Raw genomic sequence first — 12,952 nt, forward strand, 5'->3', positions numbered from 1 at the left:
ATGAAGCACAACAGCAGTAATGAAGTGAAACAGTAAAAAAAATTTAAAAGAAAGGTAACAATTCCTGACCTTTACTTGTGGTAAATAAATAATAAAAAATATAATACACATACTGTATGTAAATACATCGAAATGACAGAGCTTTTTTTTTTTATTACAAACTAGAGGCCCGGTGCATGGATTTGTGCACAGGTGGGGTCCCTCAGCCTGGCCTGCACCCTCCTGCAATCCAGGACCCCTCGAGGGCCGAAACCCAGCAGTCCGACATCCCCCTGAGGGATGTAGCAGTGCCAAAGTGGCAGGCAGTCAGGGAGGATCCCCAGCCGGGGCCGGGCACAGCTCCCCTGCCACTTATCCTGGCTAGCTACACTTGCCACTGCCGCCACCACCGCTTGGTAGTGCTGCTGGAGGCAGGAGAGGAACGCTGCAGCAGCTGCACTTGCCAGCCGTGAGCCCAGCTTCTGGCTGAGCAGCACTCCCGCTGTGGGAGCACACTGACCACCAGGGGGCAGCTCCTGCGTTTAGTGTTTGCCCCATAGTGGTCAGTGTGCGTCATAGCAACTGGTCGACCAGTCGTTCCGGTCCTTCGGCCGTAATGTTCATTTAGGCTTTTATATACATAGGTAAATGGTAGATGGCGACATAACAACAAAATTACGTACATGGAGTCCGACGTAATCCGAGGACTGTCTGTATATATTTTTTACTATGTACTTCCAAAATGGAGAATAGCTTACCAATTTATTTCCTTGTCAGCAGATTTAAATTATAAAATCAGCTTTTGTACTTATTTGACAAGAACTACATTTTCTTCAATATTTCTACTTTAAAGGTTTTGCTATTATTGATAAACTAGGGGCCCGGCGCATGATATTCATGCGCGGGTACAGTCCCTAGGACTGGCCTGCAATCAGGGCCATCTTCCCTGGCTGCCCAGAGCCGGCTCCACCCCCCAGCCACCACCCACCCCCCGGTTCCCTGTTCACCATTGGGCAATCGGAGCCTTACGGCCAGGGGAAGGGACCAAGAGGTTGGCCGTTCCCACCCGCTTGCCAGCCCCACTCCCGCTGAGAGTTGCCCTCTGTGTGTGGGGCGACTGGTGAGGCAGGAGCCCTCGCCTGGCACCACCTGAATCCCCCGCCACCCACCCCTGGTTCCTTGTTTGCCATCAGGCAATCGGAGCCTGCCAGCCAGGGAAAGGGACCAAGAGGTGGTCAGTGCACCTCATAGTGACTGGTCGAGTGGTCATTCTGCCATTAGGGTCCATTTGCATATTACCCTTTTATTATATAGGATGCCTTCCTTATATGAAATTACATAAAATAAAAATGAAAAGTAAAGTAAAGAGAAACATCATTATTAAATCACTATTAGCCCAAATTTAGACATTTTTTGTACTAACCCCCTCCACATTTCCCTGTCATCTATAATAAATTACCAAAAGGTCCACTATTGATGATTCTTGATTACTTACAGATCTAATCCTATTTTTTAAAAATTGCTCTTTCCTGCCCAGCTGGTTGTTATAGCTTAGTGGTTGAGCCTCAACCCATGAACTAAGAGGTTGTTGACTTGATTCCTGGTCAGGGCACATGCCCCAATTGTGAGCTTGATCCCCAGTAGGGGTTGGGCAGGAGGCAGCCGATCGATCATCAATGTTTCTATCTCCCTCTCCCTTCCTCTTTCTCTAAAACAAAAAAATTAAAAAACATTAAGAAATTGCTCTTTCCTCACATTAAAGATTACATAAATATTTCAATTATATTTTACCTCACAGTTAATATATGGTTATTCTATTTCTGCAGAATAAATGTAGTCAGTAATTGTTTCTACCTTTTTACAAGATTATAAAGTATGCTAAGGAAAACTTTCTGGAAAAAAAATGAATACTTTTTCTAAAGTGAAATTCTACACAGTGGTTAAAATTACTATTTTATCATGGTTTTTTTGTGTATTTAAGTAAAATATATACCATATTAAACTTCATTTTAAGTCATTAGGCCACATAAGAAGTCTTTATAATATAAATAGAGCATTTGGTAGATATATGCAAGACAATCTACATTGCAGCTTAAAATAGCATTTGCTGTCTATATAATCAAGCCAAAAAAGAAATGCAGCAGGAACACTAATCCAGTAAATTTAAGAAATGTTGGTATTTTCCCACTGGAATTTTACTTACAATTTTAATACTGAATTTATCCAGTGCTATTAAAGTAAGTTATTTCATAGTTTAGACTGCTTACTGCTTAAAGAAGTTTGCATAAGTTGTTCATCTGAGTGCACACAACAACTGGTAAAAAGCTACCACTCAGACATATGTGAAATGAAGAAGGAAGACAAAACATCTAGTACACAACCTTGAAGAAATAGTCCAATATTTCAAACCTACATGAAAATAACTACTACTACTTATATTCTAAAATAGGTTTCCAAAGTGAATTCATATTACATAACATATTCTTTTCTTTAAGATTTATAATGAACAGCAGCATATTAGGTGCTATGAGAAGTACTGCAGGAAATAAACTGCCTAGGGTTTTGTTAACAAAACTCAACTGACCATAGATTTCCTTTATTCACCTATCACATACTAGCATTGTTGAGGAATTGATTATAGAAAATGATATTCTAAAAAAAGACAGTAAAATTTTTCTTCTTAAGGGTTACATGAAAGTAAAGAGCAACTAACCATTAAAAACAAAAATATTAAGCTTACATAATGTTAAAATTAAGAACATAAAATTAATTTTAAAATTAATATTGGTAAATACATACCAATTCAGAATTAAAGTGAGGAGGATTGTTGATATATAAAGGAAAGCATGAAGGAATAACAATGAAAAGGGGTATGGGAAGAAAGAGGAACACACAAGGAAAACAGAAACGAAAGATGCAATGCAATCAATGAAAAGTAAGTATCAGACTCAACAAGAGGTGGTCAGTAGTTGTCCTTCATATTTGCTGTAAGAAAAGGTTAGTCATAACTTTAGAAGAATCACTTAGGGCTTTCAAGTTACTATTTACTTATCCCAAACAAAACAAAATATGAAGTAGGTTATACAAAATGCTTAAGAGGAACAAAGTAAAAAATATTTCCGTGCTAGATTCAAACACATGTGCTAATAATGAGAATTAAAAAGGGCAAAAAGAACCTGATTCTTTCATGACATACAGTTGTTCATTCAACAAATATTTACCAAGCATTTACTTCATTACCAGTTATTGTTCTGAGGACTCAGAATGTATCACTGAACAAAAGAAAACAAGATCAACTTCCCTAGTGGAGGTTATATTTTAATAATATAGACAATTAACTGTCTAAGTTTTGTAAATTATGTGTATGTGACAAGGTAGTAAATGCCACGGAAAGAAGGAAGGACAGAAAGTAGAACAAATGAGATCAAGTGTGTAAGGTTTTGTTGGTGGTGATTTAAAAAAGGTCTGAATGAAGCCCAATGATCAGAACACGTTTTACTGACAGGTGATATTTGAATTTAAAAGAGGTAAGGGAATTAACCATGCAGACACCTGAGAACAAAAGCTTTCTAAGCAGTGGGAGTAGCCCATGAAAAAACCTTAAGGTAGAAAACTTCGATCTTTGAAGGGCAGCAAAAAGATTAATGTGGCCTAGAGAGAGTGATCAAGGAGGATGGGAAATGGAATAGGTAACAGTGACCAGTGCACACATCATGTAAGGTTTTGTGGGCCATTATAAAGACTGGCTTTTATTGAATGAAATGGGGAGGAGGTATTGATATGATCTGATTCATGGTTTAAAAGTATGACTCTGGCTGCTATATTGAAAAAGAGTAGAGTACACCTGAAATTAATATAATATTATATGCCAACTGTAATTTAAAAAGAAACAATTATTTAAAAGAAAAAAAAAGGAGTAGAGGTGCAAGGATGGAAACCGGAAGAATTAGGAGCCGACAGCAGTTATTTCGGGGCATTTGGACTAGAAGAGGACTGGTGAGAAATGGTTATAGTCCAGGTACTAGAAGGAAGCAATAGGATTTCCTGATGAATTAGACAATCCTAAATATCTGCCTACACTCCAAACTTTTGATGCGAAATAGTGGATTTATCAATCTACACTGACTGTTCAGGCCTTTCCAGTGGATTTTTGGACACTTGGCATGACCACATTCCTAAATGATACAAAGATAAAGAATGAATTGAAGTTAAATAACTTGCCTAAGGTCACACAGAGTGTGCAGTACGTAATGAAGTGCAGGCTTCTAAAGAGAAAAGGATTCTAAGTGTGCACACTATTATCATGCTACTCTATATTTCTGTTTTTATTTGCAGAAGTGTATCCTAACTTACAATATAGACTGAATATGCTCTTAAGATGTGAAGTACTCCCAAGAAAATCAAGACAGTGATCTAAGAAATACTCTTAATAGTAGTTTCTGCTTAATTCACTGAGTGTGGCAGGGAAGTACTTGAGTTCTTAACCACTCCTTTCTTTCAAGAGAGTAGTCTGGATTCTCGAAGTTGAACAAACAAATAAATGTGTAAATGTACATACAAAGAGAAGTACTTCTCTGACCTACAAGATTCGATGTGGCTGGATGTTCCACAGATATACCTATCCTAACAAATCAATTTTAAGAAATGCCACAGAACAATTACTTTAGAAAACTTATTCCAATTCTTTTGTTTCCATACCTTAACACCTATATTTTCTTTATTCATCTTTCTAGTGCAAACTAAACTTTCCCCTCAGTAGTACACTGTTTTTCTTTCACTACTGCAAATTCCACTAAAATGGTATTTAACAAGTAACATTTGTCAGTAAAGAAACTGTCTTCACATATACACTAGGTTAGATTTCAGTATTTCCTTAAAACTCTCCTCAATGTTTCATACTGCTGAATGCATTCAAGTTACAAGAAAGGTGAATGTAGAATCAAATTATATGAGCTTGGTACAATAAATCTTCATTAAGTTCCTTATCAAGCATGCCATCTGAAATATTTCAAATTTACTCATAGAAAAATAGGACTTGAAAGATTTCTCAAAGGGTCATGGTTATACTTCCAGGGACTAAGCAAAAATAAGGTAGAGCAGTATCTACCTTTAATCTTAAAAAAATTCAGCCTATGACATCTTTCATAACAGAAACAATTCTAATGCCTAACCTAAACATCTCTTGAAGCGATTTAAATCCTTTCCTGAGTAATTGATTGTCACAGACATAATCTCACCTTTTTTTTGCATTTTTTAAATTTGCAATTAAAGTTGACATACATTATTATGTTAGTTTCAGATGTACACCCCAATGATTAGGTATAATATAACTTACTAAGTGATCATCCCAATTAATTTCATACCCATCAGAAAACATGCATAGTTATTATTGACTGTATTCCCTAAGCTGTACTTTACATCCCCATGACTGTTCTGTAATGACCAATTTGTACTTCTTTTTTCTCTTCATCTTTTTCACTCATCTTCCCTAGACTCCTCATCTGGCAACCATTAAAATGTTCTCTGTATCTGTATGAGTCTGTTTCTGTTCTGCTTGTGCATTTATTTTGTTTTGTTTTTTAGATTTGTTGATAAGTATGTATTTATTGCCACTTTGTTGTTCATATTTTAAATCTTTTTTTTCCTTCTTCTTTAGAGAAGAGCCTTTAACATTTCATATAATACTGGTCTAGTGGTAATGAACTCCTTTTGCATTTTCTTGTCTGGGAAGCGCTTTATCTTTCTTTCAATTCTAAATGATAGCTTTGCTGGGTAATCTTGGTTGTAGGTCCTTGCCTTTCATCACTTTGAATATTTGTTGCCAATCCCTTCAGGCCTGCAAAATTTCTGTTGGGAAATCAGCTGACAGTCTTCTGGGAGCTCCCTTGTAGGTAACTAACTGCTCTTAAGATTCTCTCTTTGACTTTAACCTTTCCATTTTAATTATGATGTGTCTTGGTGTGTGGCCTCTTTGGATTCATCTTGCCTGGGACTCTCTGTTTGCTGGACTTATATGTCTATTTCCTTCACCATGTTAGTGAAGTTATTCATCATTATCTTGTCAAACAGGTTTTCAATTTCTTGCTCTCTTTCTTTTCTTTCCGGCAACCCCATGATGCAAATAAATGTTGGTATACTTGAAGTTGTCCCAGAGGCTCCTTACACTATCCTCATTTTGGGGGTTCTTTTTGCTGTTCTGATTGGGTGTTTTTTTGCTTCCTTACATTCCAAATCACTTTGGTTCTCGGCTTAATCTACCCTACTGTTGATTCCCTGTAAATTATTCTTCATTTCAGTTAGTGTAGCCCTCATTTCTGACTGTTCCTTTTTTATGCTGTTGAAGTTCTCACTGTCTATTGAGCATCCTTATATCAAGTGTTTTGAACTCTGCATCTAGTAGATTGCTTCTCAAATTTGTTTAGTTCTTTTTCTGGAGTTTTGTTCTATTCTTTCATTTGGAATATGTTTCTTTCTCTCCTCATTTTGATAATAGCCAACCTATATTTCCTTCTATGATTAAGTAGAGCTGCTAAATCTCCCAGGCTTGGTAGAGTGGCCTAATGTAGTAAGTATCCTGTAGGGTCCAGGGGCACAGCCTCCCAATCACTCAAGCTGGGTACTTGAGATGCGCTCCCCCGTTTTGGGCTGCATACACCCTACCCTTGTGGCCGAGCCTTGTTGCTGTTGGCATGTTAATGGGAGGGATTTACCCCCATGCTGATCAGCTGCAAGGACTGGCTGTGACCACTAACCACCAACCTCTAATCACCATGGAGGATCAGTTGTAAAGGGGGCCCACCCCACAGAGTAGGACTTACTTTAGCAGGGCTCTGGTACCTGCTGAATCTAATCCCCTGAATGTGTGGCTTATTGTTGGGGTCCAGCCCCAGCAGGTCCAGGGGTTCCCAAAGGTGTGGACGGAACCGGCGAAGAAGGAATGACATGGAGACAGCGTTCAGTTGATCAGCCTAGCCAGGTTCTCTCGCCAGGTTCTCTCTTTATTCTCCTGTTACATCTGTATTTATACCATTTGATTTTAATCCTATCCATTCTATTTCAAAGGTTAGGGTGTTTGTTATCTCCATTCCAAGGTCACTACTGTTCTGGTAAGCTACAAGGAAGTAACTGAAGGAGATTATCCTAAGTAAAGATTATGTAGCTTAAGCGTGATTGTTCGTAGTTAAGGTGATTAACTACCCGCCTGGCACTTAGTTAGGGGTTTTATTGATTTATTCCCTTCCTTAGTCCTGTTAATCCCTAACTCCAGGGAAAAATCCCCACCTGGGGAAACAACCTTTCTCGGGAGAGGTGACCTTGGTTAAAACACATAGCGCTAAGAAGGGGAGCAAACATATTAAGAACAGTATGCCATATATGCCAGGTCCCTTGAAACATATGCTGTGCAGATGTTTCTTCCTTGCAGCAACTGTGTCAAGCAGCAAGGATGGACCGGCTTCCGGCAGCTTATGCAAATGGTTGGGTGGTGGTGCCTGACATGGTCTGAAGCTGTCTACTGAGTGCCTCCTAGGAGGTGTAGGCCAAGGTCAGTCACTGTCAGTGTTCTGCCCAGGGCCACCTGGCATGAGCTACAAAGTGATCTGCAGATGACTGCTAGTTGTCATGGGCTTGGAGGTTCTCAGACAAGGCCAAGCTGTGAACCAAGGCTGGCTGCTGCTAGTGCCAAGCCTAGACCACTTAGAGAGAGAGGTACAGGGCTCACTGAGGCCAGATGCTGCTTGAGAGATTTTAGAAAAATCTGAAACATGAGCCAAGACAGGGCATGTGTATTTAAAAGCCACAGGAAACAGCTTCAGTGGCCCTGAAAGTTGGGTGGGGCAGGGCCTGAGGGAATCACCAGGGTGAAGCAAAGTGTGAGCTAGGTTGATGGAGTCTCAATATCGTGCCCGCCTGCCAGCTGTGTTGGGCTCAGAAAAGGAACAAGGGCCTTTGCTAGCACTTCTGTCTGAGAGAAATGCCCCCTCACCCCCAACTCCTGCCCTGATGTCCGACACTTCAGTACCTCTTCATATGTCTCTGGTACCTTTCAAGCTGCTGTCCCAATGCTGGAGCTTAGAGGGAGTGAATCCAGAATTAGAACCTGAGCAGACCCTTTAAGAACTGCCTGGGACTCCAGCAACCCTATCTCCCTCAGCTTCAATCCCCGCTGAGGATTTTACAGCCAGAATTTATGGGGACTTCTCTTCCTGCACTGGAACCCTGGGCTGGGGGACCTAGAACACCTTATTCCTCAGGGGTGACCTCCATAGCCAAGATATCCCTCCTGATTTTTATCTGCCACATATGGGTGTGGGATCACCCCTTTTCTTCTCTCTGTCCCTCCAATCAGTCTTGATTTGGTTTCTTTATTAATTCCCCAGATGTAAAACTTCCATTCAGCTGAATTTCAGGCGGTTCTGAATTTAGTTGCAATTTTGATGTGGAAGCAAGTACCATGTTTACCTATGCTACTATCTTGACCGTAGGTCTAAACATAATCTCATCTTTTAAGTCTTATATAAGATTTTAAATAGCATATCCTTTAGCTTTTCTTACAGCAATTGTTCAAACCTGACTTTACTGTGGCATTTTCTTATAATTTAAATAACTTATTATTAAAACCCAGAAATAAGTTGCCTTAAAAATAGTTTTTAAAAATAATTTGTGGCCTGGAGATAATACACATACTACTCACTAAAATCTCTCCTACCCCCGCCACCCCAGCCACTTATTTTAAGCCCAAACAAAATAAAACAAAGAACAAATAAGCAAGTTCAACTGAAATAAAAAAATTCCAAGAAAATTTTAAAAAACCTGTGAAATTAGAAAATGTTTTAACTTAATGTTGTGTAGTTAGGTTCTAAAACTTGGGTTTTAAGATAATTTCAAAATCGTTTTATCACATTTTCAACATAGCAAGAAAAGAATAAATGTTAAGATTCTCGAAGTGGGAATCCTGCCATCCACTCCACTCCACTCCACTCCACGTTTAGTCAGCCACAATAATGACAAGTCTTCAAAGCTATAGGAAATGTGTTGAGTCAAGTACTTAAAGGAAGGTAGAGCATATTAGCCTTTAAACATCCAGTCAATTCAAGAAGTCACATACTTTTGTACACTCAAGTCAAAATCAATTATACAAAATTAAAGGAGGGAGGAAAAACCTAATTATTCAGTGTATCTAATAATCTTATTCAGTAATAATTCAAAAAATTTAGATGAACTATAATTAGCCAAATTATCCAACACAGAACATGAATGTGAGTATAACTTCCTAAGAATATAAATAATGCCCTAGCCAGTTTGGCTCAGTGGATAGAGCGTCGGCCTACAGACTGAAGGGTCCCAGGTTCGATTCCAGTCAAGGGCATGTACCTTGGTTGAGGGCACATCCCCAGTAGGGGGTGTGCAGGAGGCAGCTGGTCGATGTTTCTCTCTCATCGATGTTTCTAACTCTATCCCTCTCCCTTCCTCTCTGTAAAAGATCAAAATATATTTTTTAAAAAATATAATAATACTAAAGAGATATTACTTTTATCCAAATAATTTTATTAACCCTTTCCCCACTTTCAAAAGATTCATGAATTCTTTTTTTCTTACTTCTCTTGTTGACCACAGCTATGACATAATAATTCTATCCTCAACTAACTCATGCCTTTACATATTGCTGCTTGTAACAATGATACAAGAATAGGTCTATTTAATAAAAGCAGAATAAGCAGTATTGTTCAAAGAAGCAATTTTCTTAATAAAGTTTAAAGCACTTTTGATAAGAGTCATCAATTAACAATTGAACTAAGTTACACCATATAGTGGGATTAGACATATTACTGAAGCAAAAACATGAGTGTAATAAAGCAGAACCGTCTAGAATTACCTTTCAAGAGCTGCTCTTCGTTTTTCTACAAATTCAGTGGATGATAAATCTTCTTTACCCACTTTGACCTTGGTCATGCCTTTGAAAAAAATTGAATGAGACTCATGATTTTATGTGATTATAAAAACAGTCTTTTATAATCATTTCTGCCTAATTTAAAATATACTCTAAATCTGAACTTGAACAACAGCTCCTAAATTTATAATTAGTATCATACTTTGAGAAATTAAAACTCATGATACAGTAATTCTACTCTGTAAGTATTGATAAATAAAGCAGGGGTTGGGCTGTGTCTGTAGTTTTCTGACTATAACCTCTGGATTCCTTATCTGTTATATATTACACTCCTGCTAAACTAAAATGTGTTTACATTTCAATAGGATTCAAATTAGTAAATTTAAGCTCAATTAATATTTTCATTTCTTATTAGTAATAATTAAGGTTCTTTACCTTGTGGACAAGAAAAACAAAAGTGTAACGCACGAATTTGCTAAATATTATCTCTTGCAGATTCTAAGAACATGTTCTTGTATATTTACCATGGCTGTTTTATAATAATTGAAATAACAGCTCTTTCATAGAGATATTTAGAACTCTTCAAATTTAAAAAGTAAAAATCATGTTAACAATTTCTGTATTGGCAATTTCAATTTTAACACTAATATAGAAGATCAGATTTTATTTCTTTTCCTGTTCTTTTTCCTTTCAAAAATCAATTCTGTAGAAATAAAGAACTGATACATGCTACAACGTGGATGAACCTTGAATATATTATGCTAAGTGAAAGAAGCTTGTCACAAAGGAGCAAATATCGTATGATTCCCTTTATATAAAGGAATAGGCAAATAGGCAAATTTATAGAGAAAGAAAATAAATTTGTGATTGCCTATGGCTGGAGGGATGAGGAAGTTAGAGGATGATGGTTAAGGGGTAATAAAACTACTCTAAAATGGATGTGGTGATGTATGGACAACTCTGAATATACTAAAAGCCATTAAATTACATATTTAAATGAATAATTGTATAGCATATGAATTATATCTCAGTAAAGTCATTAAAATCATGTAACTCGAGATTCAAGATGGCGGCGGTATAGGCAGACGCGTCCCAGGTCTTGTCCCGGAGCAAATGGAGTAAGCAGCTGAAACTAATAACACCCACCCCGAATTGGTGAAGTATACTCAGCTGGTGAGACAGTTTGTGGCCGGGAAAGGCAGAGTTCCCTGGAAAGGTAAAAACCAGGGATCTGGGCAGGAAAGTTTGCCAGACCTCTGAGCCCAGAGGGGCAGAGGGTGACAGACACAGCCCCTGACTGGGGAAAGGAGATCCGCAGGGTTGTTGGCACCGGGGGATTTGAGATCTGGGTTCCGTAATTACGGAGGACTGAGCCTAAAGGGGGCAGCCTGAAGCGCTGACCAGACCATGCAGTGCCGGTAAGAGAGGAGCTTACAGAGACTCAGCCTTCCCCGTTTCTGCAGCCGGCGTTTGTTTGTTTGTCTTCACTGAACCCTGCTCATAGAACATTTCGGATACAGACAATCACCTGTGCTGAAGAGAGGGAGAAGGTGGGGACAAGTGGAATCTGGGGAGAGGCTGAGGAGAGAAGGGGGGCCAGGAGAGGTGGCAGCGAATTGAGTGCTGAGTCACTCTAAATCACATAAGTTTTATTTTAAAAAGAAAACAGCAATTTCAGCAGCTAAAGATGAGATATCTACAAATGAGCCTACTTGGAAACAGATTAGCAATTTAAATGACCAAGTTAATAACTTCCAATTATAGCTAATTTGCCCATCCTTTGTTTCCTTTGCCCTCCCACAGGCTTCAGAGAACAACGTGTAATATACTTAAGAATTATTAGGAAACAATTAAAATGTGTTTGTTATAAAAAAATTAAAAAATGGGATTATGGTTAAAACTAGTTTGAGGCCGTATAGCCTAGGAGGCCAATCCAGAAACACTGCCACCCAGAGGCTGAGCCACAAACTGACTCTTAGGTAAACACAACTTAAGGCAGTCTGGGACACAAATACGGCCTGCTTTAAAATCAGGACTGTGGTTTACAACAGGGAGGAACAGTGTATCGCAGGGAAATTCAACATTCTCCTGAATACCTGGCAGGATTAAGGCGAGCCAGACTGAAGAGTAGAAGAACCAAAGGACCTTCACTACTGCAAATTTTTATTTATTTTTTTAATTCTTTCTTCACCTTTTAACTAAGAAACCAGTTTTTTTTCTTTTTCTATCACCTGATTTCACCCTTTTAATTACTACATTTTTATTTTTAACCAGTATTATTACTGCTACCATTTTACCATTCTTTAAAGTGTCATTTTATTTTCTCTTTATTTTATTTTGGGAGTAGTGTTCTCCATTCTATTTTCATCGTTCCTTTAACATCAATTTTCCCTACCTCAATTTTACCTCTATGCTAAAACCCTCTTCCTCACTTTTCCCCTTTTGGTGTCCTGTTTCTCTTACCCTATTCCTGCTTTAGATTTTCCCTATTCCTTCTTTTTACCCCGTCAAAATTTCACCCTACTTATATATCCTATTTCCAATCCACTGCTCTAAATCCTTATATACCTCTCCCTTGTCTTTCTTCACTATCCAATTTTTTTTTCTTTTATCTTTCTATTGTTTTATTGCTGTTTGCTTGATTGTTGAGTATATTGGTGGGGGGTTTTTTTAGGATTGGTTGTGAGGTTGTTTTTCTTTTTCTTAGTGGCGGTTCTATATGAGGTTTCTCCTCATATAAATAGTTTCTTCCCCTCTTCTACTTCATTCTCTCTTTTCTCTCTTTTTATTTTCTCTCCTTTTTCCAAATTTCATATTTGCACTCCTTTTTTTTCTTTTCTTTTCTTTTTTCTCTTTTATCTTTTTCTCTTCTCTCTTCCTTATCCCTTAATTCTCTTAACTCAGGTGGTCACCTTTATTTGGGGTTATTAATATCATGAATATATTTGTGTTCAGTGCCTGGTGCATTGTGCCTTGTTGTGTTGTATTTTGTGCTTTTAAATCAACGCAGCAGATCCAAGCAACAGCAGCCTCCTGATTACCACACCCTCTGTCTGAGGAACAGCAGCTGTACGTGAAGCCTCC

At 38.3% G+C, this 12,952-nt stretch overlaps 1 protein-coding gene across 2 annotated transcripts in view; it reads right to left on the reverse strand.

Moving 5' to 3' along the window:
• The window catches only part of SNX2 (sorting nexin 2), a 59,173-nt gene that overhangs the window by 11,456 nt on the left and 34,765 nt on the right, over positions 1-12,952 (reverse strand). For both annotated transcript variants that reach the window (XM_005857121.2, XM_005857120.2), the window contains exon 8: positions 9,854-9,932. In XM_005857121.2, the coding sequence (XP_005857183.2) occupies positions 9,854-9,932 (79 nt within the window). The remainder of the gene's footprint in view (positions 1-9,853; positions 9,933-12,952) is intronic.

The sequence above is a fragment of the Myotis brandtii genome, unplaced genomic scaffold (genome assembly GCF_000412655.1).
Source record: "Myotis brandtii unplaced genomic scaffold, ASM41265v1 scaffold1076, whole genome shotgun sequence".
Taxonomy (NCBI): domain Eukaryota; kingdom Metazoa; phylum Chordata; class Mammalia; order Chiroptera; family Vespertilionidae; genus Myotis; species Myotis brandtii.